Source organism: Spea bombifrons, chromosome 10 (genome assembly GCF_027358695.1).
Source record: "Spea bombifrons isolate aSpeBom1 chromosome 10, aSpeBom1.2.pri, whole genome shotgun sequence".
In the NCBI taxonomy this organism is placed as follows: Eukaryota; Metazoa; Chordata; class Amphibia; order Anura; family Pelobatidae; genus Spea; species Spea bombifrons.
This window is the reverse complement of record NC_071096.1, coordinates 20536208-20562570: the sequence shown is the minus strand read 5'-3', so window position 1 is coordinate 20562570 and position 26363 is coordinate 20536208. Positions and strand designations below refer to the sequence as shown.

Sequence of the window (26363 nt, the reverse complement as noted above, 5' to 3'; positions counted from 1 at the left end):
GACGATGCTGATGCGCTTCCTGAGATAAAGATAGCAGCTGCCCTCCAGACATGCGGTTTGTGTTACACATACTAATATCCTATGGCTCCATAACAGCACCATAATAGTACGTAGGAACAGGAATTAAAGTTTTTTTCTTTTCCATCCATTAGCAAAACTGATAAACTTATGCTCTACACAGTGAATCTAAAAAGTTTTTCTAATTTTAAATTTTACCAGCTAAAAAAGAGAGCCAGCGTTTCAGGTTCATATCCATTATTTGTTGCTTAAGTGCTAGTTTTATTTTATATAAAACACATTGTATCCATTTCTGCTAGCGCAACTCCATCTCAGAAGTACAGCTCTCGTGGGAACCGTGGGGAGGTAGTGACATCCTATGGTGAAATACAAGGGACAACCTGGAGCGGGGGCAGTGGAAAAAACACCACTGTAGAAATGCTCACTTGCCATGAGGAGCCTCTTACCAAGTCTTACAAGTATATGTTCCAAAAGCTGACAGACATCCGGGAAGGTATGCTTGGGACTATAATGTACCTGGCACAATAGAACTACACCTGGAAATACAGTGCTTCATAGATCTGTTTTTCTGAAATTACTGGAAAGAAAAAAATATATATATGCTGCTCTAATGTAGTAGTTTTTATATACTAGTTTGCCACTTTTTGACAGTTTTGAGGTTCGGCTTCCTCAATGTAAATTTATGCCCTTACTTCTAAACCAATTATTCTCATACCAATTACCTGACTAACATAAACCAGTTATTTGTAACTTTAGTTGTTTATCATTATGATAAAAGTTCCTCTTTTAATGTGTTCTACTTGGGATTGTATAGTTGGCACTTTGAGCTATGTCCGTGTTTAAAATGTTTGTAGCACTATACCTCTGATGTTAAAATTTGCAGTGTGGTGTTTAAGTATTTTTGTACTAGGTTTAATTATGGTTTTAATTAAAAAAAACAAACACATTTTGGACACTATAACATTAAGTACCAGGCTGACGGCATTAATGATACTCCTCAATCCTATCTAACATCTTATCCTGATTCTAGTTCTAAGCAGTAAAATAGAAGAGCTTGGTGAGTCTCTGAAAAATAATTTCCATATTGAGGAATTTACATCTGTTTCTTTCCCAGCTCAGGTAAGTCGGCCTTTATTTATTCCTACTTACTAACAAACAGCGGTATATCTTAGATCAAAGCAGCAATTTCACACCTCCTACTTAGTCAAATAATTTGAAATGGACGCAAGTTAAGCTTTAATGTCTTGGATGTAACCAGGTTGTCAAAATATATTCCGATATCTTGTGTTTTGCAGAAGTGTCTGTCTTTTTCTTCAAAAGAAATAAAATGTCCTGTGTTCTGCTTTTACCTATTTATTATTCATCCATCTGAATGGTTACCTTATACATAGATTGGTACATTTTATGTGTGTAATCTATTAATTTGAGAAATCCTAAGTGTTATCCTTTAAAAGGAGTGATATTGGCTTCCTGCTCTAAGATTTTTGAAGCCATGAAATGTTTGATTCTAAAGGTAGGCCCTCCTTCATCTAAATCTTAATCTAAATGAATTCATATTTGAGAAGGAACGCCAAAAGGCAGGCAGGTAGAAAAAAGTGGTCAGGCTCGTGTTACCTTCAGTTAAAATAACTCTTATTAACTTTAACAGGAAAATGTGACTGTACTTGGGCAGATTTGCTGTGACAGTAATGGGAAATTAAATTCAAAATCTGTAATCCTTGAGGGGGACCGAGAGCACTCCTCAGGGATGCACGTTCCTGTGGACCTGACAGAACTGAAGGATTATTCATTGTTTCCAGGACAGGTAACACACACACGCACTGTTTTGAATATGATTAATGTAACCATGCCTGCAAATAAGGGCACTGGTCTATAAGCCCAAGGATCCTCTGTTGGAGGTGGTGGTAATACATATATCTGATATGGTCCATTTCAGCCCTGCTTTGTTCTCCCCCAGTGTCTGGCAAGGCCCCTGGCCCACCCCTGTCAATGTAAACTCACATCCTAAATTTTATCGCATTCATTTATAGACTGTGAGAATCCCTAGCACTGTGACAATGAGTGGCAAAAAAAACAACTTAACAATAACATCCAAATTGGCAATATATAAAATGAAAATATAGCAAATATACTGATTAGGAAAGAGAAGGGGACCCTGCTTCTACAAGCACACAGTGCAACGGTGAGCGCAATGTAATTGGCAACCTTCTTTTTCATACAATGTTACTTTGTTGTTATGAAAATTCTTCATATGTAAATTAAAGTCTGATTTAGTGATTAGTTTTTTTAGGAGGACATAAGGGTAAAAACATATTTTTTTTTTTATAACTGTACATACCCCATGTGTATAGGCTTCTTATGATCTGAGAAGAAGGACACAAAATAGAAAATGCCCATTGCCTTTTACCAAACTTTTTCAGCTCAAAACACCCTCTTTGAAGCCCCTAAATAAGACCGGGTGCAACCAATTACCTTCAGAAGTCACATAGAATGCACACAGGTGGACTAGTGTCATTTGATCTGTCACATGATGTCAGTATATATACACCTGTTGAAAGGCCCCAGAGTCTGCAACACACCACTTAGCAAGCAGCAACATGAAGACCAAGGAGCTCTTCAAACACAGATCAGGGTTGCGTTATAAAATATCCGAAACTTTGAACATCCCACGGAGCATCCGTTATTAAGAAATAGAATATGGAGCCACAACAAACCTGCCAAGAGAGGGCCGCCCACCAAAAGTCACAGACCGGGCAAGGAGGGCATTAATCAGAGAGGCAGCAGTGAGAGTAAAGATAACTGAATGACCTGTAAAGACCCATAGCGGATATTGGAGTACCTGCCCATAGGGACCACTTTAAGCCATACACTCCACAGAGTTGGGATTTATGGAGGAGTGACCAGAAAAAAAAACAAAGAAAAAATAAGCAAACAGATTTACTCTTGGCCAAAAGGCATGTGATAGACTCCCCAGATATATGAAAGAAGGTACTCTGGGCAGATGAGACTAAAATTGAGCTTTTCGGCCATCAAGGAAAACGCTATGTCTGGCACAGTACCTCCCATCACCCTGAGAACACCGTCCCCACAGTGAAGCGTGGTGGAAGCATCATGCTGTGGGGGGATGTTTTTCCTCTGACTGGGCAACTGGTCAGGATTGGAGGAATGATTGATGGAGCTAAATACAGGAAAATTCTTGAGGAAACCTGCTTCAGTCTTCCAGAGATTTGAGACTGGGACGTTGGGACAATGACCCTAAGCATACTGCTAAAACAACACATGTGGTTTAAAGGGAAACATTTAAATGTCCTGGAATGGCCTAGTCAAAGCCCATACCTCAATCCAATTGAGAATCTGTGGTATGACTTAAAGTTTGCTGTACACCAGCGGAACTCCTCCAGGTTGAAGGAACTGGACCAGTTTTGCCTTAAAGAATGGGCAAAAATCCCAGTGGCTAGATGTGCCAAGCTAATAGAGACGCACCCCAAGAGACTTTGGGAGGTGAATAGTTATGGACGCTTTTTGGGGGATTTTTTGCCTGATTTCTAGTTTGTGTCCCAATAAAAAATATTTAGCATCTGCAAAGTGGAAGGCATGTGGTGTAATTCAAATGATACAAACTCTCAACACATCCATTTTAAGTTTCAGGCTGTAATCAAAAATGCCAAGGGGGTGAATACTTTTGCAAGGCACTGAACTATTCATACTGAATGTTGGACTATACATAAAAATGGTATCAAAAGAAAACCATATCTGTCCTTGTGTGGGTGCACATAGTGTAGAAATGCTGAAAGAAATTACAGGTTTAAGTGCGCAAAACACCCTCATGAGCAATGAAAGGGTTGTATTTTTTCACTGGGTTAGTGGGATGATAGGAATGGTGCCTAGAATAAAATGAGCCTGTGTGATCTGCTATATACTGAATGGTGTACAGATTGCTTTGGTGAGTTAAAAGCTCAAATAAGCTGTGTCTTGTGGCTACTAATACCAGGACAAAAGTTGGTACCACCATGTTGGCAGGCACCCAGGTCTGATCATGCTGTGGTTGCCTGACATTTTCATTAGAATTGACACTAGAGGTGTCTTATAAAGGGTCTTTGTCTGAAGCAGTGTCATCAAATTTCCCAGCTACTTAATACATGATGTTATGTACCTTCATATTTTTAGGCACTGTTTTTCATAACCACATAGAACGTCATGAAGGTTTTAAGGAGTTAATGTAGTCTTAATTTCCCCTTGCAAATGCTTTAAAAAGAGAAATTCTATTTTTGCAAACTTTTTTTTTAATGTTTATACCGGTGGTAAAAAAAAAATTAAAAAAAAATGGTGTGATTTACCATTTAACGGTATTCCATAAAACATTATCCAAACCCTGATGTGGCAAAGCTACTCTGGGATCCTGCCAAGATCATTTCCAGAGTAATAAGAAATGCAGATCTCTTAGTGGTTGCCAATTCTTCAACAAATCAAGAGTGAACTTTAATTAAATCAGGACCACTAGGGGAAGTTGGAGAATATATGCGGGCAAAATAAGCAAATGGCAAAAGATCCTAAAGAAAAAAAAAAAAAAAAAAAAGATTGAAGAAGGGTCTTGCGTTGTGCAGATCTAATGGATAAAATGAAGATCCATTAGGGACAATGGGGTAATCCGAATGGGAACAGCTAGCGGTAGTAAGGTCTCAAAAACATACAAAATGTCCACTTTGGTCTAATGGCCTTGCAGATTGTCTTAAGTTTTAGCGTATGCTTACACTAATAAAATATCTCCAGTGTCGGTATAAATATATATCAGTTTGAAGTGTACATACGATTGTTTGCACATATTAAGCTTTTTATTCATGGTAAGCTTGCAGGTTTACATAATGTTTGTGTCTGATACAGAGTTTTAAACCCTATGTACCATATCAAGTACTGTGTAAATAACCAAAATATTTTAAGGCTGCGTTAATTTTATTTTGCTTGGACCCTGTACAAAGAGGGACATTTTATGAGATCATATATATCTATTATTGCTACCTGTTTTAAAACATTAAACCTTATTTGGACTTCTCAAATACTTGCACAGCTGTATACCGTTCTCATTCACATTTAAATTCACTTGCTATGTTAATCTCTGCAATTTCTGTTCTTTAGGTGGTTGTTATGGAAGGCACTAACAGCACTGGAAGAAAGTTTGTTGCTACAAAACTTTATGAGGTATAGTTATGCCACTGTCCTTATTGAAAAATCACAACTAATATATTATAGAGAAACAACCTTTCCTGGACACAAACCCCTGGCCTCAGGCCTCGGTGTGGTCCCATAGTAAGGATAGCTTTCTCTTTTCCCTCACTGTATTAGCCTCTACCACTTCTGCTGGGTCACTGTTCTGTTTATCAACTACTACGTCTGTAAAGTAGACTTTCCTTACACTACCTTTTAAGCCTCTGACCCTCTAGTTTTAGATTATGACCTCTTGTTCCAACATTTCTCCCCCTTTCAAATAAGCTTGCCTCCTCTACTTTGTTGAATCCCTTTAAGGATTTAAGTTTTTCTATTGCATCTCCCCACTCTCTCCCCTTGCTTCTGTACCTAGTCTTCCTTAGTCTTCCCTGATAACTTACACTCACTGGCCACTTTATTAGGTCAAGACAACTTGCTGAAGTTCAAATCGAGCATCAGAATGGGGAAGAAAGGGGATTTAAGTGAACTTTGAATGTGGCATGGTTGGTGCCAGGCGGACTGGTCTGAGTATTTCAGAAGCTGCTGATCTACTTGGATTTTCACACACAACCATCTCTAGGGTTAACAGAAAATGGTCCAAAAAAGAGAAAATATCCAGTTGTGTGGTCGAAAATGCCTTGTTGATGTCAGAGGAGAATGGGCAGACTGGTTTGAGATGACAGACAACAGTAACTCAAATAACCACTCGTCACAACCAAGGTATGCAGAACACCATCTCTGAACGCACAACACGTCAAACCTTGAAGCAGATGGGCTACAGCAGCAGAAGACCACACTGGGTGCCACTCCTGTCGGCTCCAGTTCGCACAAGCTCACCAAAATTGGACAATTGAAGACTGGAAGAACGTTGCCTGGTCTGATGATTCTCAATTCCAGATGCAACATTCAGATGGCAGGGTCAGAATTTTGCGTAAACATGAGAGGATGGATCCATCCTGCCTTGTATCAGTACACAGGCAATGTATCAGGTGAGGGGTTTTAGTGATACAATAGGTTTCCTCCACCTGTGTTATCCCCCTGTAGTGAGGCTGCCCTCTGGACAAACAGGGCTGTGCGGGCCGATTAAGAGCTCCAGCCAGGTTACAGGATTGTTCATTTGAAGGGCTGGAGCTGCAGCCACATTCAGTCTCTGGGCCTGTTATAAAAGAAAACTCCTTATAAAATCTTACCGGGTCACGGTATCGGGAACTGGACACAAAAGTGCTCCATGACCCGGCTAAACACAAAAATATTAGTCTGTTAGCCTGGCTCTGTGACAGGGACATTTTCTTGCCACACTTTGGGCCCCTTAGTACCAATTGAGCATTGTTTAAATGTGACAGCCTACCAAGGTATTGGTGGAGACTATGTCTATCCCTTTATGACCACAGTGTACCCATATTCTGATGGCTAATGCACCATGTCACAAAGCTCGCATCAAACTGGTTTCTTAAACATGACAATGAGTTCACTGTACTCCAATGGCCTCCACAGTCACCAGCTCTTAACCCAACAGAGCACCTTTGTGATGTGGCAACTGCGTGATGCCATCATGTCCATATGGTTTAAAATCTCTAAGGAATGTTTCCAGCACCTTGTACTAGCAAGATGTAACTAATAAAGTGGCCAGTGAGTGTATATCTTGCAAACCATTTATCATTTGTGTAGCCTTCCTCTGAACTCCAGAACTATCCCCAATATCCTAGGTGAAGGACAGTGTATTTAAGTGCATACTTGAATTGCTTTGTTGTAATTGATACATTTTCATTCCCCCAATTTACATTGGTAACATTATTCGTTTGAAGAATATTGCAGACAACCCAATGGTATCTAACTATCCTGCATTAAAGGGGCAGTAATGCCAAGATTAATTTTTTATTTAGGCATCAATGAAGCGAACAGTTTTGTTTTACCAGTGCCCTTCATTCAGCTAAATGGTTTTTCAGTTAGAAGCTCCACTAGTTTAATCATTCCTAAAGGTTGTGTTTCTGGGCCTAATGCTTATGCGTTTACATCGCATTCCTATTAATTGTCTTCCTATGTATGTTTTATTTAGATATGTTTAAAAAGTATTTACAACCAGCACTATTGTTGAAAAACATATTAAATCTATCTTCATTACTGTTTTATCTCTTTAGGGGGTCCCGCTTCCCTTTCATCAGCCTAATAATGAATTCCAAGGTACAAATCAGCACATTTTATCAGTATATACAAAATGTGTATGGAGAGTCAAGATGTTTGCCCTCATGCTTACATGTGTTCTATTTTGCATCGATTTGAAATGTACTGAAAGTACACATATAAGATGTATGGTCTATTTATGAATTGCTGTGTTGCAATAAGATGAAAAACCTTTTTATGAGTGTCCCTTCACGAATCATTGTTTTTTAACTCTGCAGCTCAACCATGGTTGAATTAATGAATTAACCCCTCCTTACTAGGTTATATACATACCTACACACTTCAGTCACAGTTATTAAATAAAATGTTTTGGATACATGAAGGACGTTATTGAAACAAGGGGAAATGTATTGGTAGATTTATAAATACCTCCAGATATTGGCACTTTTGGTTTACATCAATTGCCCTTAAGGCATAAAGGGAAGTAAAGATGAACAGATTTTGTATTGTAGATTACCCTATACATTGCACTGTGGGGAATTATCTCCCCATATACCGTATTTGCTCGATTATAAGACGACCCCCCCAAAATCAAAATATTAATTTAGGAAAAAAACAAAAAGCCTGAATATAAGACTACCCTATAGGAAAAAAGTTTTACTAGTAAATATTCATGTAAAGTAATTTTCATATTTAATAAAAGCTATGATTGAGAAAAATATATTTATTTCCTTTTATTTGCCACTCTGTCCCAGAAATGCCTTATACCCCCCTATTTGCCACTCTGCCCCATGATGTGCCTTTTAACCCTCTATATGCCACTCTGCCTCCAGAAATGTCTTATACCCTCCTATATGCCACTGTGCCCCATGATATGCCTTTTAACCCCCTATATGCCCCTCTGCCCCATGATGTGCCTCTCTGGCATATAGGGGGTTAAAAGGCATATCATGGGGCTGAGTGGCATATAGGGGGTTAAAATGCATTTCTGGAGAATATATATATTTTGCTAACAGCAATCACACTCCTATCAAGCCAAGGCAGCCAGTACATGCTGGAACCTGGGGATTTTAGAAGTGTGATTACAACCTCCCTATGCCATGCTACCACCCCCCTTACACATCCATGCTATCACACACACACTCATTCACAAACATTTAAATACTCATTCATTCCATTAATCACACATACACACACACGCTCAACCCCCCCACCCCCTTACCTGAAATGCAGATCTCCCACTCGCAGACTTCTGCAGGGGCCCGGCTGTGCGAGCAACTTCTCTGGCCCCGCCCCCAGAGGAAGGAGGGGGAGGTAGAGTTATGTGAGGACTGTGCGAGCTTCCTGTTTCCTGCTGCTAATAGCAGAGACGCTGCTCGCGATCAAAGCCCGGTAAGCAGAACGGCCGAAGCAGAACGAGGTCTGATTAGAAGACGACCTCGATTATAAGACGAGGGGTATTTTTCATAGCATTTGCTCTGGAAAAAACCTTGTCTTATAATCGAGCAAATACGGTAGTTAATGTACATTATTGTTACGGCACTCTTTATAACATGTAATTCCCTAGATATAGATAAAATTGTGTAAGAAATGTGTTTTGTTTTGGCAGATTGTCCAGAGCAAATGGTGCTGGCAGCCTGCGGCCCCTTCACAACGTCAGACTCCATTACCTATGATGCATTGAAGGACCTTGTTGATGTTATTAATAGAGACCAGCCAGATATTTGCATCTTGGTTAGACTATAACATCATAAACAGAATATAACCTCTTCTTGTATGTGTTGAGCGGTAACTCTTTATTCATTTATTATTTTTTTTTGTTTTTTTAGCTTGGGCCATTTTTGGATGCCAAACATGAACAAATAGAGGTGCGTTTTTATTTTATTTTTTTATTAATCAGTGAGCTGGGCTCCATTGACTTGGATGGTTTAATGCAGTACCTGTATTCAACCTGCAGGGAAAGCTAGAGTTCTCAGGAGGGTCTGGATAGACCCTCTGTGAAGTCATTGGTGTGTCAGTTGGCACCACCATCTTGTGAGTGGCATATTGATTGGTTCAGGGGCGGCAATTTTTTTGGGGGGAGGGGTTTTCTCCCATTATTTACGCCTAGCCTCACTTGTGAGGCTTCCGTGGATGTTGCAAGGTTGTTGATCGCAGCAAAAACGCAGTGATGCAGGTATTTGAAAGTAGCCCGTACATGTATGGGCTTTGTCACAAATGCGTTTCATCGTGAGCCCATACATGTATGGGCTTTGTAGTGAACGGGTTAAATATGAAAGCATAGTTTACATGTGAATTAATATTTACTAGTAAAACCTTTTCCTGTAGGGTAGTCTTATATTTTTCTTTTTTCCTAAATTAACATTCAAATTCTGGGGGGGGGTAGTCTTAAAATCCGGTCATCTTATAATCAAGCTAATACGGTATGTATAGAAATTGTTATACACACGCAATACAGTCTGCTACCATGTTTCACTGTAATGTGCAAGCAATTGTTCTTGTACCGGTCTCCAGCCCATTGGCAAATAAAATGCCATCTGCTACAGCCAAATATTGAAATTCTCAATATTGTGACTCAACAGCCCAGAGCGCCTGTTTCCTACTGCCCTGAACATTGCCCATTTCTTTGTGTTTCTTCAAAAGAGCTTAGGCAGAACATCTGAAACCCCCTGGCTGCATTAAGTCTAACAGACTTTGCTGATGCAGAATAACTACTGTGCTCATTCTTCCCATGGTGTATGACCTAACATTAAACTGTCTTTATCATCTTAATGGGTTTAGCTGTTCCAGATTTATTCCTCCTACACAGCTGTTTCTGTTCATAATTAATTAATGATCATTAACGCCTGTTTGGTATAATTGTTTATAAATGATCCTAACTACCTACAAAAACCCTGACTTTGGGCAATTGTACCTAGAAGAATTGATGCTGTTTTTTAAGGCAAAAAGTGGTCACACCAAATATTGATCTGGTTTACATTTTTCTTCTGTTCATCCACTCTTAATTTTGTTAAATAATAAAAATAAAGTGTCCACATGTCTATTTTTGAAAACATTCTTACTTTACAGATTTTTTTTCACACCTGTCTAAAACTTTTACCCAGTCTGTGCAAAATATATACATAGACACCACTGTCAAAAAGTTTGGGGTCAGCTTTTTTCATGGAAAACAAGGCAATTTCTAGCTGTGTAACATAATTGCAAAAAAGGCTTACTAATGACCAATTACCCTTTTAAGCTTAAACTTGGATTAGCTAATTGGAACACGGTAATGATGGTTGCTGATAAAGGGCCTCTTTACACCTATGAAGTTTTTTCCATTACAATATTTTTTATTCATTTCACGTTGTTTTAATGGAAAATGTTGCTTTTGCTTTGAAAGCATGGGCATTTCTTAGTGACCCCAAGCTTTTTAATGGGAGTATATGTATATTTATGGAGTGTGTTTGTGTGTTTTAAAGGGAGGAATGGCACAGGTAATACTGGCAATGAAAACAGCAGTAGTAACAATTTTAAATGGTGATTTATGTCTTGCTTTGACAGTTGGTCCATGTTGCTATAGAAACAGTCCAATTTTGTAACACCTTTGTCATTACTGATTTACCAGGTATATCACAAAAAATGGTTCGACAGGACCATTAATGTACCTGGTATGTCATCCGTTAAAATCCCCCCTCACATTGCAACAATCGCGGGGTGCTGATATTCCTGGAGCCTCCTTCGACAGCCCATCCTCCACATTTCGTTGCAAGTGATCTTTTCTACAGCTAGTCACATACATGGATTCCGCTGAATGATTAAGGCAATGCTTGTCTTTGTTTCTGCATCGCCGGCTTTCTGCTGCCCAATCTCCCGTAACAGCTTCCGGCATGAAAGCCGGTAAGCTGTTACAGTTGAAAGTGCCCGATCGCGCAGTTGCAAACACGAACAAGGGCATTCCCTTCCGGGTTGCGTCACTGCTGACGTAACCCGGAAGGTCATTGGAGGACAGGATATCCCCTGCGGGGATATCCTGCCCTCCGATGAGGCACCGAGACGCTGCGATCTCTATGCAGGTCTGTGAGGACCTGCATAGAGATCACAGTGTGATCGGTGCAGGGGGATCGCGGGGAGGGGAGTGAGAAACCATGTCTCTCACTCCCCCTCCCGTCCTGAAATAGAAAAGCAGAAAAAAAAACGTTAGTCCATTTAAAAAATAATATTAAATAAATCATTAAAATAATAATATAAATAATACAAAAAAAATTATAATGTGAGCTGTGATGTCATTGTGACATCACTGGCATGTTCAGGAGGTCCCTAGGAGGACCTCTAACCATTTCTGTGTAAAGTAATATATAAAAAATGTAAAAAAAATTAAAATTAAAAAAAATATATATAAAAAAAGATAATAAAAAAAATTATTAAAAAACCTTACTTCCCATTGCCCTAGCATAACATCTAGCCAGTATAACCCTTCTGCCCCCGTTCACAACCCAAAACCCGTTAAGCCATAGGCATAAAAATTATACAAAATTGTACACCTTATAGTATGCTCCCTGGTGCTGGGAAAGTCTGGAAAATCTATATAAATTAGGTATTTCTGAAATCAGGACACCTGAATTAATAAACTTGGAGGGGATTTTCCATGACTTTATCTAATTTTGTGAGGATTCAGAGGGAAAATGTAAAAACAAATTAGTTTATTTTTCTAATCTTCGCTAGTTTTTACTAAATTTCTCATTCTAAATTTTCAGCTAATCATCCAACTATGGTATCAAACGAAAGCTCTATCTCTCCTTGAAAAAACAATATATGGTTTATATGGGTACACTATTCACAGGAAAAGAGAATCATCGCTAAACCGACATACCCCAAAAATGGCAAAATTGCTCTGGGCTTTGAGGTACCAAAAACCCCTGGGATTGAAGGGGTTAATAAACAAATTAAGTGTGTTTTCATAGTTATTGTAAAAATGAAAATTGTTTATTACCCAAGCAGTCTTTAACATTCTCTTGTGTTTCATGTCTTTTGTATGTAGACCCAATATTTTGATACAAGGGTCAAGATGGAAAAACATCTTAGTGCTATGTAAATCTAAGAGGCCAATGGTTCATATGACATTTGTTTTGTTTCATTTTCAGAACCTGCAGCTCACAGTAAAGTTTGAAGATGTGTTTAAGCAATGCCTTAAAATGATTATTGAAGGGACACGTCCGTAAGTAATACAGAATTATGAAATGGTTGTACGTTGTAGCTTGTTCAAGTACAAGGAAGAATATTTAATAAGATGGGAATGTTAAGACAAGAGGCCATAGTGTAAACATAGATGCTCAGAGGCCTAGATGTAATTGTAAGGAAGCTATTAATCCAATGAAAATGTGGTAGGTGGTACCAACCACAGGTGGTCTTCCAACAGAAATGGTAGAAGTATATTTAGTGACAGAATTTAAACATATATGAGTTACACATAAGCCTATTTTAAATGTAAGACAAAACCAGAGATGAATAACGGTTTGATGGTTTTTACGCCAGGGACATATGAGCAGTTCAGATAGGCCAAATGGTCTTATTTGCCATGAAATTATGTTTGTATATGAAAAGAAGCTAATCAATGGTAGGTACCAAGCTTGAAAAACACCGTTAATAAAAAGCATGATAAAATGTAAATGTGAAATGAGAAAATGTAAACATGGTATAATTAAAATAAAGATCGATTTAGGGAGTTATATAAATAAGAATCTAGCTGACTGCGTAAATAAACACTTCTGTTCAGTTTTTCCAAAAGGTTTGTCTACAAAGGAACATGTTCTTCTTGAACTCTCCAAAGTAAAAGTAAATCCATGGGACCTGATTTCTTCTGGCCAATCGGTTGGCAGACTTAATTAACCAGTTACTATTGACAGTAGTAGTTCAAGAGGGAACAAAAATTGGCAGTAATTGGGAAATTAATGGAAACTGTTAAAGGAAAGAATCGTTAAATATCTGAATGCTAATAGTTTGCAATATCAGAAACCGCATGAGTTTACTCGACTGGGTAACTAAAATCACAGACGAAGGTGCAGAGGTGGGAATATGTAGATTTCAGCAATGAAATTGACGCTGTCCCTCACAGAAGACTCATAAATTGCTTGGTTTTGAGTTTAAAATGTAATGGATAAGGCAGTGATTTTTAATATTTTCATTGGCTATGTTGCAAAAAATGTCAGAGGTAAGGTATGTCTTCTGCAGCGGGGTAGAAATTCCTGGTGGGGATACATTAACATAGTAACATAGTAACATAGTTCATAAGGTTGAAAAAAGACCAAAGTCCATCAAGTTCAACCTATATACATATTGTGTCCCTACCGTGTTGATCCAGAGGAAGGCAAAAAACCCTTATGAAGCAGATGCCAATTGCCCCATACCAGGGGGAAAATTCCTTCCCGACTCCAAATATGGCAATCAGAATAAATCCCTGGATCAACGTTCTGTCCCTATTAATCTACTATCCATAACTTGTGATATTATTGCTTTCAAGAAACACGTCCAGGCTCCTTTTAAACTCTTTTATTGAGTTTACCATTACCACTTCCTCTGGCAGAGAGTTCCATAGTCTCACCGCTCTTACTGTAAAGAACCCCCGTCTGTGCTGGTGTAGAAACCTTCTTTCCTCCAGCCGTAGAGGATGTCCCCTTGTTATAGATACAGTCCTGGGTATAAATAGGTCCTGGGAGTGATTTCTGTACTGCCCCCTTATATATTTATACATAGTTATTAAGTCCCCCCTAAGCCGTCTTTTCTCCAAACTAAATAACCCTAATTCTGATAATCTTTCTGGGTACTGCAGTCCTTCCATTCCCCTTATTACTCTGGTTGCCCGTCTTTGAACCCTCTCCAGTTCCACTATATCTTTCTTGTACACTGGTGCCCAGTACTGTACACAGTATTCCATGTGTGGTCTGACTAGTGACTTGTACAATGGTAGAATTATTTCCTTGTCATGGGCATCCATGCCCCTTTTGATGCACCCCATGATTTTATTTGCCTTAGCAGCAGCTGCCCGACACTGGTCGCTACAGGTAAATTTACTGTTAACCAAGACTCCTAAGTCCTTTTCCATGTCAGTCGTCCCCAGTGTTTTCCCATTTAATACATATTCCCAGCCTGGATTTTTCTTCCCCATGTGCATAACCTTACATTTATCCGTGTTGAACCTCATCTGCCACATCCCAGCCCAAGCCTCCAACCTATGCAGATCCATTTGTAATCGTGCACTGTCCTCTATTGTGTTAACCACGCTACAGAGCTTAGTATCGTCTGCAAAGATTGATACTTTACTATACAATCCCTCTACAAGGTCATTAATAAATATATTAAAAAGAATAGGACCCAAAACTGACCCCTGTGGTACCCCACTAGTAACAGTCACCCACTCAGAGTATGTACCATTAATAACCACCCTCTGTTTCCTATCACTGAGCCATTTACTTACCCACATACACACATTCTCCCCCAGCCCAAGCATTCTCATTTTATGTACCAGCCTTTTATGTGGCACCGTATCAAATGCTTTGGAAAAATCAAGATATACGACATCCAGCGATTCTCCCCGATCCAGTCTTGAGCTCACCTCCTCATAAAAGCTGATCAGGTTAGTTTGACAGGACCGATCCCTTGTAAACCCATGCTGATATGGAGTCATACATTTATTTTCGTTGAGATACTCCAAAATAGCATCTCTTAGGAAACCCTCAAACAGTTTACATACAACAGAAGTTAAACTAACAGGCCTATAATTCCCCGGGTCACTTTTTGTCCCCTTTTTGAATATTGGCACAACATTTGCAATGCGCCAGTCCTGGGGAACAGACCCGGTCACTATAGAGTCCTTGAATATTAGAAATAGGGGTCTGTCTATTACATTACTTAACTCCCTTAGAACGCGGGGGTGAATGCCATCTGGACCTGGTGATTTGTCTATTTTGATTTTTTTAGGCGGCACTGCACTTCTTCCTGGGTTAGACAGGCGACATGTACTGGGGCATTTATCTCATCCTGCTGTATATTACCTGGCATTTCATTTTCCTCTGTGAATACAGCAGAGAAGAATATATTTAATAGATTCGCTTTTTCCTGATCCCCGTCTATAACGTCTCCCTCATTACTTTTTAAGGGGCCGACGCTTTCATTTTTAACCTTTTTACTATTTATATAGTTAAAGAACATTTTGGGGTTTGTTTTACTCTCTTTGGCAATGAGTCTTTCTGTCGCCACTTTTGCTGCTTTTATCTGATTTTTACATATTTTATTTTTTTCCCGATAGCTTCTTAGTGCTTCCTCACTGCCTTCCTGTTTTAGTAGCTTAAATGCCTTTTTTTTGCCATTTATTGCCACCTTTACATTTTTATTTATCCACATTGGTTTTCTCTTGCTCCTGACACTTTTATTCCCATACGGTATGTACTTTTCACAGTGAGAATTTAAGATATTTTGAAAAATCTCCCATTTAGTATCTGTGCTTTTGTTTTTGAGGACATTTTCCCAATTTACAGTGTTAAGGGCTTCTCTTAGTTGATCAAACTTTGCCTTCATAAAGTTAGTAATGATTCATTAGTAATGATTTAAGTCAATTAGAAGACTGGTCAAGTGTGGCAGCTGCAGTTTGATGTTGATTAATGTAAAATACATTTGGGATGTAAAAATACAAAGACTAACTAGCAGAAGAAGAGGGACTTGGGAATGTTTATATCTGTGGACTTAACCCCTTATGGGGTATAACTTTGAAACATACATTGTACTTCAGATAGGAATTTACAGCTCCAAACACTTCCAAACACCCCAATATGTGTTCAGTGATATTGCCTGAATACAGCAATACCACTCATGCATAGGTTAGTCACCTTGTTTGGGGGCTAAAAAGGCTGCATTTGGAATTTTGACATCTGGTCGTCTTGTACCTAAGTCCTAATTGGTACATCTTTAAAGCCAGCTGTTTCAATTTTCCCTCATCAAACCATATATGTTTTAAAACTAGATACCCCAGGGTATTTTAAACGGTGGTATTAAGTACTGGCCAGCAGCAGCGGAGGTTGTCTATGCACATCGTGTAGACATTCGCCGTCTGCTGGAGAGGAGGATCCCCCACAGCGCTGCAGGAGACCTGGATCCTCCTCTCTGGCAGCCGGTGAATGGTTGCTACCCAACACTTCCGCTGGGGCTTCTATGATGGAGCACCAGCATGACGTGACCTTCCTGTGCTCAGTCATAGAAGCCCTGGCGGAAGTCCCGGAGGTTGTCTGCGCGCATTGCAGAGTAGCAAGTCGTGGGGCAGTTGTGCATAACTGCGGGGTAGGTTGGCATATAAGAGGAAATAAAAATAAAAAAACATTTACATGTGAATTAATATTTACTAATAACTTTTTTCTTACAGGGTTATTTTATATTCAGGCTTTTTCTTTTTTTCTAAATTAATAATCAAATTTTGGGGGGGTCCTCTTTGTTTGTTTTTGAGATGTGACTGGCACGACATTGGACGTTAAAGGGTTAAAGTTAAGCAGACAATGCAACAAAGCAGGGTGTTGGGTGTTCTCTGCCAGAAAGATCTCTGGTTAGACTTCATCTTGAGTATAAACAAACATGCCAGATAGGTTGACTGGTTATCTGCGGTTAAGTTCTATCTTCTATTTACAAAACACAAAATCCTTCAGTACAGTATAGAACTCTTCAATGCACATTAAGGTACGTAAAGAAGATTTGACATGACAGAGCTCGCTGGCAGAACTCTTTTGCAGGTCTGCTAGTGACTGTCCGTAGTGAGGTCCGAGTACAATTTCATGCACTTTCCAACAAATGGAAAGTTACCCAGCACAGGAAATCCCTCTATTTTTATTCTAGCGGCAACCTGGAAAATGAATGTGTGTGACTTTTAAGCTTTTTAGGTTGTGCCCTCCTCTAGTTTGGATTTTTTAAACTCTGTATTAACCCAAAGATTGGCAGCAAAGTGAGATAGGAGAAACATCTCACACCTCCCATCCTTTTTTCAGATCTGGCTCCCATTTGGTATTTGTGCCCTCCTTTCGAGATGTCCATCATGACCCTATCTATCCTCAGCCTCCCTTTAGCTGCTATGAGCCACTCAAGGAAGACAAACAGGTAAATGCTGCCACAGGTACAGCAGTTTGGTTAGTTATGTATTCTAAAACGGATTCATCATGACCAAAAAAGTTCACGTTTGTACACCACAAGGTATTATGAATTTGTAAAGGCAAAGTTTAAATAGACAAATCTGTTTATTATTTTGGGATTACGTTTTTGGTATTTCCTAACAAATAACCTTAGTTAATGTTCAAATATTTTTTAATGGCTGTCTCGGTAGCAGGTTTGCTAACCACTAGTGAGAGCCTACAGACTACATCATGAGTGAGAAGTCGATATGACACAAAAACCCTGCACATATGATGTCTTACCCCCCCCCCCAAAAAAAAAATCAGTATTTACTGAAAGCTGTTAGTGTCTGGTTGCTTTCTTACCACAATTTAAAAGCACAAGTGTCTTTTAATTTTTCTTTGCTTTGCTTTTTAATTTTGCTTTGGCCAATTCATATAACCAAAACCTCTCATTTATATTATGTTTATATATTTGTTGCCAACTTTATTAGGGTGAGAAGCGCAGACAGTTTTTGTTTTTTGTATACATTATACAGCCAATACACTGTATTTGCAGCATGCTTACACCTGTTTGGTAGGCCTCATATTATACATTTGTATTATGAGCCTGAAACTAGCTTAGCGCACCAACATTTTTTCTTTTCCCTCTTTTAATTTTTCACCCGCCTCTAGTTCCACTGCCCCCTCTCCCCATGACCATAAATATCCAAAAAGGGCAGTGTTCTGGCTGGTCCATGAAATAGACGAAAAAACCTAAACAAAATTACAATAAAAAGCCAAGTTAAAAAGGCAATGTCCACGTTAGTGCCCTGGAAAAATAGTGCTCTTTTACAGCATTCAATATTAGGCCTATGACTGAGTCATTCTTGAACACTTTAAATATGTACAGCTTATAATGCAGAGTAAAGGAAAATAGCAGTGATCTGCCTTACATGTAAGCAAAAACAACTATACTCTTACAACCATTATAATAACATTTATTATTAAATTTCTTTCTAGAGAGTTCATTTTGTGGCAGATCCATGCACTTTGACAGTGAACAGTGTAGTCATTGGCTTAACTTCCACAGATTTGCTCTTCCACATGGGTGCTGAAGAAATAAGCAGGTACCAATGATTTACTTACCGTTACTGCGCTTGGTGTTCCGAGTAACAAAGCCCTTAGGAGTTTATTCTGCGGCCCTTTTAACTGTTATCCACATGCATGCTATTTATCAGCCACTTTAAAGGGTTTATCAGCCTTAAAGGGCCAGGGCTGATTTTAATCCCCAGTATGTTTCTATCAGCATTTTCTTTTTAATTACCAATGTCAGTTTACAAATGTATTATGTTGCATAGTATAATATTCTCAGGCTATGGAAGAAGGCTATGGAAGAATGGGCTTCATTAGCATTGCCATAAAGCACCAGCTCAGTGTGGTGTTAGAGCAGGGAAAGGTCACCCAGCAATATCACATGAATACAAACAGTTGAAGCACCTAGGTCTGCAGATAAAGGAGGTAGGGCTGCAACTAACTATTATTTTAATCGATTAGTTGGCCGATTATTTTTTCGATTAATCGGATAAAAAAAATGCAAATTTTTTATTTTATTTAAAATAAAGTAATGAACAAACTGGGTGTTTAGAGGGAAAAAAAAGCAGAATAAAAAAACTTAAAATTGACACTTTCTTCTCTTTATCACAACGACATTTCTCTATTCACCTTCTTATTTTACTGACATAATAAAAGCTACACGAACCCAAACAGTGTTTTTCAAACTAGTTTTTAATACTTAGTTATTAGTAAATAATTCATATGTTAACTATTTTTTCATATTTAATAAAAAACTGAGAAAAAAGCCTTGTTTATATTTTCTATTATTTGCCAAACTGCCCCCAGTTATGCACATCTGACCCCCGGCTTGCCACTCTGCCCCAGAGATGCCACTGTGCCCCCGATATGCCTTATACTCCTTATATGCCAGTGATATGCAACTGAGACCCATGATATACCTTTTACCCCCAGATATGTCTTATGCCCCCCTGATATGCCTAATATCAATATGCCTTATACCTCCCTATATGTCACTCGCCCCCCATTTATGCCTTATACCTCCCTATATGGCACTGTGTGCCGATATGCCACTCTGCCCCCATAAATGCCCTACACCACCCTGAAATTCATTATACTCCCTGATTCACCACTCTGCCTCCCCCAGATATGCCACTCTGAAATTCATTATACCCCCCATACACCACTCTACCTCCCCCTATACATCACTCTAACTCCCCCGGATATGCCACTCTGCCTCCCTGAAATTCATTATACCCCCCCATACACCACTATAACTCACTCATAAACCATTCTGCCTGTCTCCCCGACTCCCATACACCACTCTGCCTCTATCCCCGACTCCCTGGTGTCTTGTGAACCTCCGTTGCTGACAGGCACTTTCACTGGAGCTTCATAGAAGCCCCAGCAGAAGTGAAGGGGAGTAACTGTGCATCGCGCAGACACCCACCAGCTGACAGAGGATGATCCTCTGCAGGAGACCTGGATTCTCCTTTCTGTCAGGTGGTGGGGGTCTGCGCGATGGGCACAGACAGCCTCCATTACTCCCCTTCACTTCCCTCCCAGCGGAAGTGGAGGGGAGAGGCGGAAGTTGTCTGTGCGCATCGCACGGACACCCACCGGCTGACGGTGAGGGGAATCCAGGTCCCCTGCAGGGGATCTGCATTCTAGTGTTATAATCCGATCTCTGTTTGAGGTCGAATTATAGAAAGAGAGGAGTTTTTCAGAGCATTTGCGCTGAAAAAACCTTTTTATAATCAATAATCTATGCGACTAATTGATTTGTTGTTGCAGCACTAAAAGGAGGTGCATAATGAGATGAAACTAGGTTTATATTAAAGCACATTATTTATGTTCAGTAAGGGTAAATAATGATGTCAATGTTAGGAAAAGTAAGTTTAGATATATGCCTAATACCCAGATGTGTGTGCGTGTTTGCTGTTAGAAGTGGTACTGATGCCTAGCGTAATTTATTTTTCAATTTGCCAAATTTTTTCTCTTATCTCATGTTTCATGCATTTTTATTTCATATTACCATTTTATAAACCGTAGCTCAGCAGGTGCACCAGATCGATTCAGCCGCATCCTTAAACATATTCTCACTCAGCGAAGGTAAATAAAATTATATTTGTATATTATCATACTGTCAAAAAAAATCTCTGGAAATTTGTTGGAAGTCATCTACCTTTTTGTGATTAATTTGCTTATTATGGTACATATACCAAATGAATATCATAAGTATGACTGCAGGAGCTGCATAAAGAAACACTCATGAGAAGAAATACATTATATTCTTCCCAGGGGCATTATAGTATGTTCTTGAAAGCCTTAAATTTATTGAATTTCTCCAGTCAGCATGTAATTAAACCATTACAATAGCATATAAGAGTTGAATGCTCTTCAAAAATATACTGTATACTTTCCTGGGTAGTTTTGGAATAAATTAGCTATATTAAGGCTTCAATTTTTGAAACAGCTGTTGAGCACCATTTATGTAGATGTGCATAACATATATAGCTGGCTTACACTATGCAACCTGTTATGTATAGGCCAATTTTTTTATATGTTCTTTGATCCACGCCTAGCTCACAGAACCCACTGCAGAAGAGATCAGGCTGTTTGCAGAAACCTTGGTCTCCCCTCCATCAACTCCGTGCTCCAAATTAGTTTGACATGAGCCTTTGCTCGTAACACGTTTGCTACTGCTTTTGATATTCCTGCATTTAACAGCTCCATTAATATTATCTCTCCTGCTGTGGATAAGAGGACAGAAAGGGGTGGGCTTGAGTCTATAGTCAGCTTGTTTTTGTTTGGTTTGGGGTTTTTCTTTCTTTACACACAGTTAAGGGATATTAAGTGCTTGTTTCATATACATTTTAAATGAAAGTCCTACGTAACGTGAGAAATATATATAAATTATTTTTCATTTTAAATTCTCCTTTAAAAAAATGTTCATTCATCTTAATGCATTTTCTCTCTGCAGTTATTATCCACTGTATCCACCAAGTGAGGAGATAAATATTGATTATGAAGGTCTCTATAACTATGCCCTCATGCCTGTGACTCCAGATGTCTTTATTATACCCTCTGAGCTTCGCTATTTTATTAAGGTTAGATATTTGCCATCATGTGAATTTTTATGACAACCTTGGTCCTCAGATTTGGGTATTAAGTGTACACCATACTACTTGCCTGTTTAGGCTGCTGTCTATTTTTAGATGGCTGCTGACTGAGCTAGTAGATGCTAATTGCATATAATTCCTCCCAGCTATTCTAAAACAAGAAGGGTACAGTCTCAAAATGTGATATGATGTGTATTATTCTTGTAAAAAGTGGGTAACAAAACACAACATATGAAAATAAATTTACCTCAGCCCCCTTCTGTTATAAAAGTAGGAATAACCAGGACACATGACACTTGCATTTGTTTTAAATTCTCTGGGTACACGTTAAAATATTTACTGCCCGCAGTAGAGGTGTGCAGTAGTGCACCCTTAGGCAACACACTTGTTGCATGCGGAAACTAATTTTGAGGGAATCCACTATTCGGATTTATGGAAGTAGTGCTCCATTTCTAAAGTAATTTCCAATTGCTTTTACCTCACCAGGACATTAGTGGCTGCATCTGCATTAACCCGGGACGTCTAACTAAGGGTCTGGTTGGGGGCACCTACGCTCGCTTTCTGGTGAAAAAGGAAGCAGTTGGCCCTGAAGGAAGAAAATCTCCCTGTATATCTGCACAAGTAGTGAGAGTCTAATGATTCCAAATAACTTTTGGATTTTAATGATTACAATACCTTTTATTGGGAGCAGTGCAGAGGAACACACCAGCAATGATAAGAGGACTTTATGATCAAGAACCAAAGTTGTTTTACTTTATCATTGTAATGAGACCTTTTCAAAACATGCTTATGTCAATATTGTTTGCCTTGTCGCCTCTTAGACATACCTACATTCTTGTATGGGTAAGGTCTGATTGCAACTTTTCAGCATTAAAGAGGTGGTCGTCCGTTCTATATTGTATCTGTATTATTTCACATGAATCACAGAAGCCAATTCTATCCATGGTAAAGACCACTACATTTGCAGAACTGTATGACTTGATTGTATTTTTTATTTTTATTTTGCTTGTGTATAAAAACATACACAGATCACTAGATAATTTCATTGGCTGGCTCCCTGTGGAGTGTTATCCTGCTGTCCCTCCCCTGTCAGTAGTGATTTGGCTAGTTTATGCAGCGGGAGTGAGTTGGTGTAAGTGGTCTGTTACTGGGACCCTGAGAACTAGAAGTAATGCCATTGCCAACTACATCTGTCACTGCCCCAGCACCAAAGGGTGGCTACATTATTGGCTGGTACTAGCATATGTCTAAGTGTAAGGATACAATGGTATACTGTTCATTCTAACCAACAAGTTACATAATTTGTTAGTGGCTTTATGAATACACTATTTATAAGTGTTAATATTATATACAAAATAGATATACGTATGCGTTTGTAATATGAATGTGTTCCAAGGTGTATTTTTGCAACCCAAATTGCATTACGCTTACTTGTATATCTTAAAATGTGAGAAGATCATATCATTCAGGTCTGTTCATTAATTAGCAAGGGCTTGCAACTTGGTGAGCAATGCCAGCAGCAAATTTAAGCAGACAAAAATTGCAAAGCGCAAATTCACTACACTCAACTAACAAGTGTACGTGGCTTAAAAAAAGCAGGCAACTCACAAATGAAATAACCTGTGAAATAGAACAAGAGTCTCTCCACCCACTTTATTTCAGGGATGTGGACTAATTAAATACATGGGAGGAGCTCCATGTGCCCCTTGGAACTAACTCACAAGCCCCTTTCCTTCAATGCACATCCTTGTCGGACACCAACATGTACACTGACTCTTTATTTTCTGCAATGTGGCTCATGTGATGGAACCCATCACATGAGCCACATTGCAGAAAATAGTCAGTGAACCACACTTTTCCCCCCAAAGCTCAATTTTATAAGTTTTAAGTTGTGAGCACAATTAAAAGAAAGGAATCAAATAAGTTATTTATTAGAGATAACAAAATATATATAAATACAAAATTAACCCCTTCAGTCCCAGTGGTTTTTGGTACCTCAAGTCCCAGAGCAATTTTGCCATTTTTGCGGTTTGTTGGTTCAGTGATTCCTCTTTCCTGTGAATAGTGTACCCATGTAAACTATATATTGTTTAGGAGAGAGAGGGCTTTCTTTTGATATCATAGTTGGATAATTTGCTGAAAATTTAGGATGAGAAATTTAGTAAAAACTAGCAAAAAATATTAAACGTTTTCCCCTCTGAGTCCTCACAAAATTAGGTAAAGTGATGGAAAATACCCTCCAAATTTATCAATTCAGGTGTCCCGATTTCAGAAAAACCTCATTTGTATAGAATTTCCATACTTTCCCAGCACTTATAGGGAACATACTATAAGGTGGACATTATTCGTAGAATTTTTACTTAAGGTATGATGGGTTTGCAACTCTAATTTTAAACAAATAAACCAAAAATACCCACAAAAGTATATATTTATGTAAAGCAGATAACCCAGACTATTCTATCAGGGGTATTTGGGCACTCCATGCAGGGGATATCCTGTCCTCCGATGACCTTCTGGGTGACGTCAGCAGTGACGCAACCTGGAAGGAAATGTGCAATTAATCATACCGGCAGCTGTTACAGCAGATCTAGAAGCAGAAAGTCAGCGATGCTGGCTTCTGCTGACAGGGAAGCCCAGGCTGTCAAACCTGTAGCAGCAGATATGTGTCCCTGTCGCTGCAAGAAGGTCAGGACGTATCAATACGGCCATAAGGGTTTCTTGAGATGCGTTTTATGGACGTACCGGTACGTCCATAGGGGACTGAAGGAGTTAAGCAGAGTGTAATATAGTATGTCTATTAATGCTTATATGCATAAAAATAAAGTCGGTCTCGATATGAAGTACAGCTTCATTCTCTCCCCAACATTGTAAAAAAGAAAAATCAAGAATGGTTGTTAACGGTAACAAGGCTGAATTACTTAATTGTTATAGCAGAATAACCAAAACATTCTAATCTTAAGGCCATTCAAAAAAAAAGTTGAATCTGAATCCTTAACCATACATTTACCGGGCATGTAACAAAGTATTAACCCTAATTCTAAAGGTAACGAGCAACAACCTACATAGGTATCTCCTAGTAGTAAATGTTATACTGCAATTTTAGTTTTAATCTAGCATTATAATCCTTGTAATCTCACATCAAATCAGTGTCCAAAATTACAATTTGTGTAAAAAAAATACCAAAAAAAAATACTACCACAAAGTGTGGCAAAGGCTGGTGGTAGAATCTGATGCATGGAAAGGGTTAAATACTACCATTTTAAGTACCTTGGGGTGTCTCGTTTTCAAAAATATATGGTTTGATGGGGTAGATTGTAGTGGCCGGGCTGAAAGATAGGGCATAGGCACAGACTGACCAAAATGGGGGGGGGGGGCGCACTTCCCAAATGTGGCCTTTTAACCCTAAACAGCAGTGAAACCCATGCATGGGTGGTATGGCTGTACTCGAGAGATGTTGTTGAACACATATTAGGGTGTTGTTTGATAGTGACGTATACCTGGAGCTATACATTTATACCCAAAGTACAATTTGTGTAAAAAAAACAAAAAAAAAATACTACCACAAAGTGTGGCAAAGGCTGGTGGTAGAATCTCATGCATGGAAAGGGTTAAAATACTAGCATTTGAAATACCTTGGGGTGTCAAAAATTAGTTTTCAAAAATATACGGTATGATCGGGTAAATTGAATTAGCCGGCTTCAAAGATGGTCCTATTAGAACATGGGGGCAGAATGACCAGATGTAAAAGTTAAAAAGTGCGCGCTTCCTAAAAGTGGCGTTTTACCTCCCAAACAACCCGACAAACCCATGCATGGGGGGTATGACTGTACTCTGGAGATGTTGCTGAACACATATTGGGGTGTTGTTTGAAAGTGTTGTATACCAGGAGCTGTAAATCCATACCTGAAGAGCAATTTTAGCAATAACAAAACAAATTACTACCACAAAGTTTGACAAAGACTGGTGGTAGAATTAGTGCATGGAAAGAGTTAAAACTCTAGCATTTGAAATACCTTGGGGTGTCTAGTTTTCAAAAATATATGATTTGATGGGGTAAATTGCGTTGGCTGGCTTCAAAGATACCCGAAATGGCACATGGGGGGAAGAATTACCAGATTTGGAAAAAATGGTTTTGAAATAGCAAAACGCTACTTGTACTTAATGCTCCATAACGTGCAGAAAAAAAGCAAAAAAAAAAACATAAAAACATTGGGTATTTCTAAACTCAGGACAAATAGTAGAATATATTTAGTAGGTTTTTTCATTAGCTTTTTTGGATGAGTAAAAGATTTGTGGGGTACAAGTCAGAAAATGTTGGGGGTTTTTTGGTTTTTTTTTTACATTTTTCATCATATTTTATTTTTTTTTATGGGAAATTAGATAATATGATCAAACCAATGGTATCTGAAGAAAGCCCTTCTTGTCCTGAAAAAAACAACATATAATTTGTGTGGTTTCACTTAATGAGTGAGGAGAAAATTAAATCTAAACACGAACACCGCAAAAGTGTTAAAACAGCCTCGGTCCCAATGGTACAAAAGGTAAAACACAGCCTGGTCCTTAAGGGGTTAATATTATTCCTCTGATTGTAATAACGAGCGTTAAATACCTGAATGGAAAGATTCATTTAAATGAATGTACAAAACATACAAGAATGTTGCAAGCATGCAAAGGCTCTAACACCTTCCTGAAGTACCGTATTTGCTCGATTATAAGACGACCC

General features: G+C 38.8%; 1 protein-coding gene across 1 annotated transcript in view; it reads left to right on the top strand.

The window, feature by feature from the left end:
• The window catches only part of POLA2 (DNA polymerase alpha 2, accessory subunit), a 61648-nt gene extending 39114 nt beyond the window's left edge, over positions 1-22534 (top strand). Inside the window, exons 7-19 of the mRNA XM_053448705.1 lie at positions 318-511; positions 1049-1137; positions 1667-1822; positions 5152-5214; positions 7359-7401; positions 8951-9075; positions 9171-9209; positions 12465-12538; positions 17346-17454; positions 18468-18574; positions 20568-20630; positions 21502-21628; positions 22127-22534. Coding sequence (XP_053304680.1) covers positions 318-511; positions 1049-1137; positions 1667-1822; positions 5152-5214; positions 7359-7401; positions 8951-9075; positions 9171-9209; positions 12465-12538; positions 17346-17454; positions 18468-18574; positions 20568-20630; positions 21502-21628; positions 22127-22276 — 1339 coding nt within the window. The 3' untranslated portion in view covers positions 22277-22534. The remainder of the gene's footprint in view (positions 1-317; positions 512-1048; positions 1138-1666; positions 1823-5151; positions 5215-7358; positions 7402-8950; positions 9076-9170; positions 9210-12464; positions 12539-17345; positions 17455-18467; positions 18575-20567; positions 20631-21501; positions 21629-22126) is intronic.
• The last annotated feature ends 3829 nt before the right edge of the window (positions 22535-26363 follow it).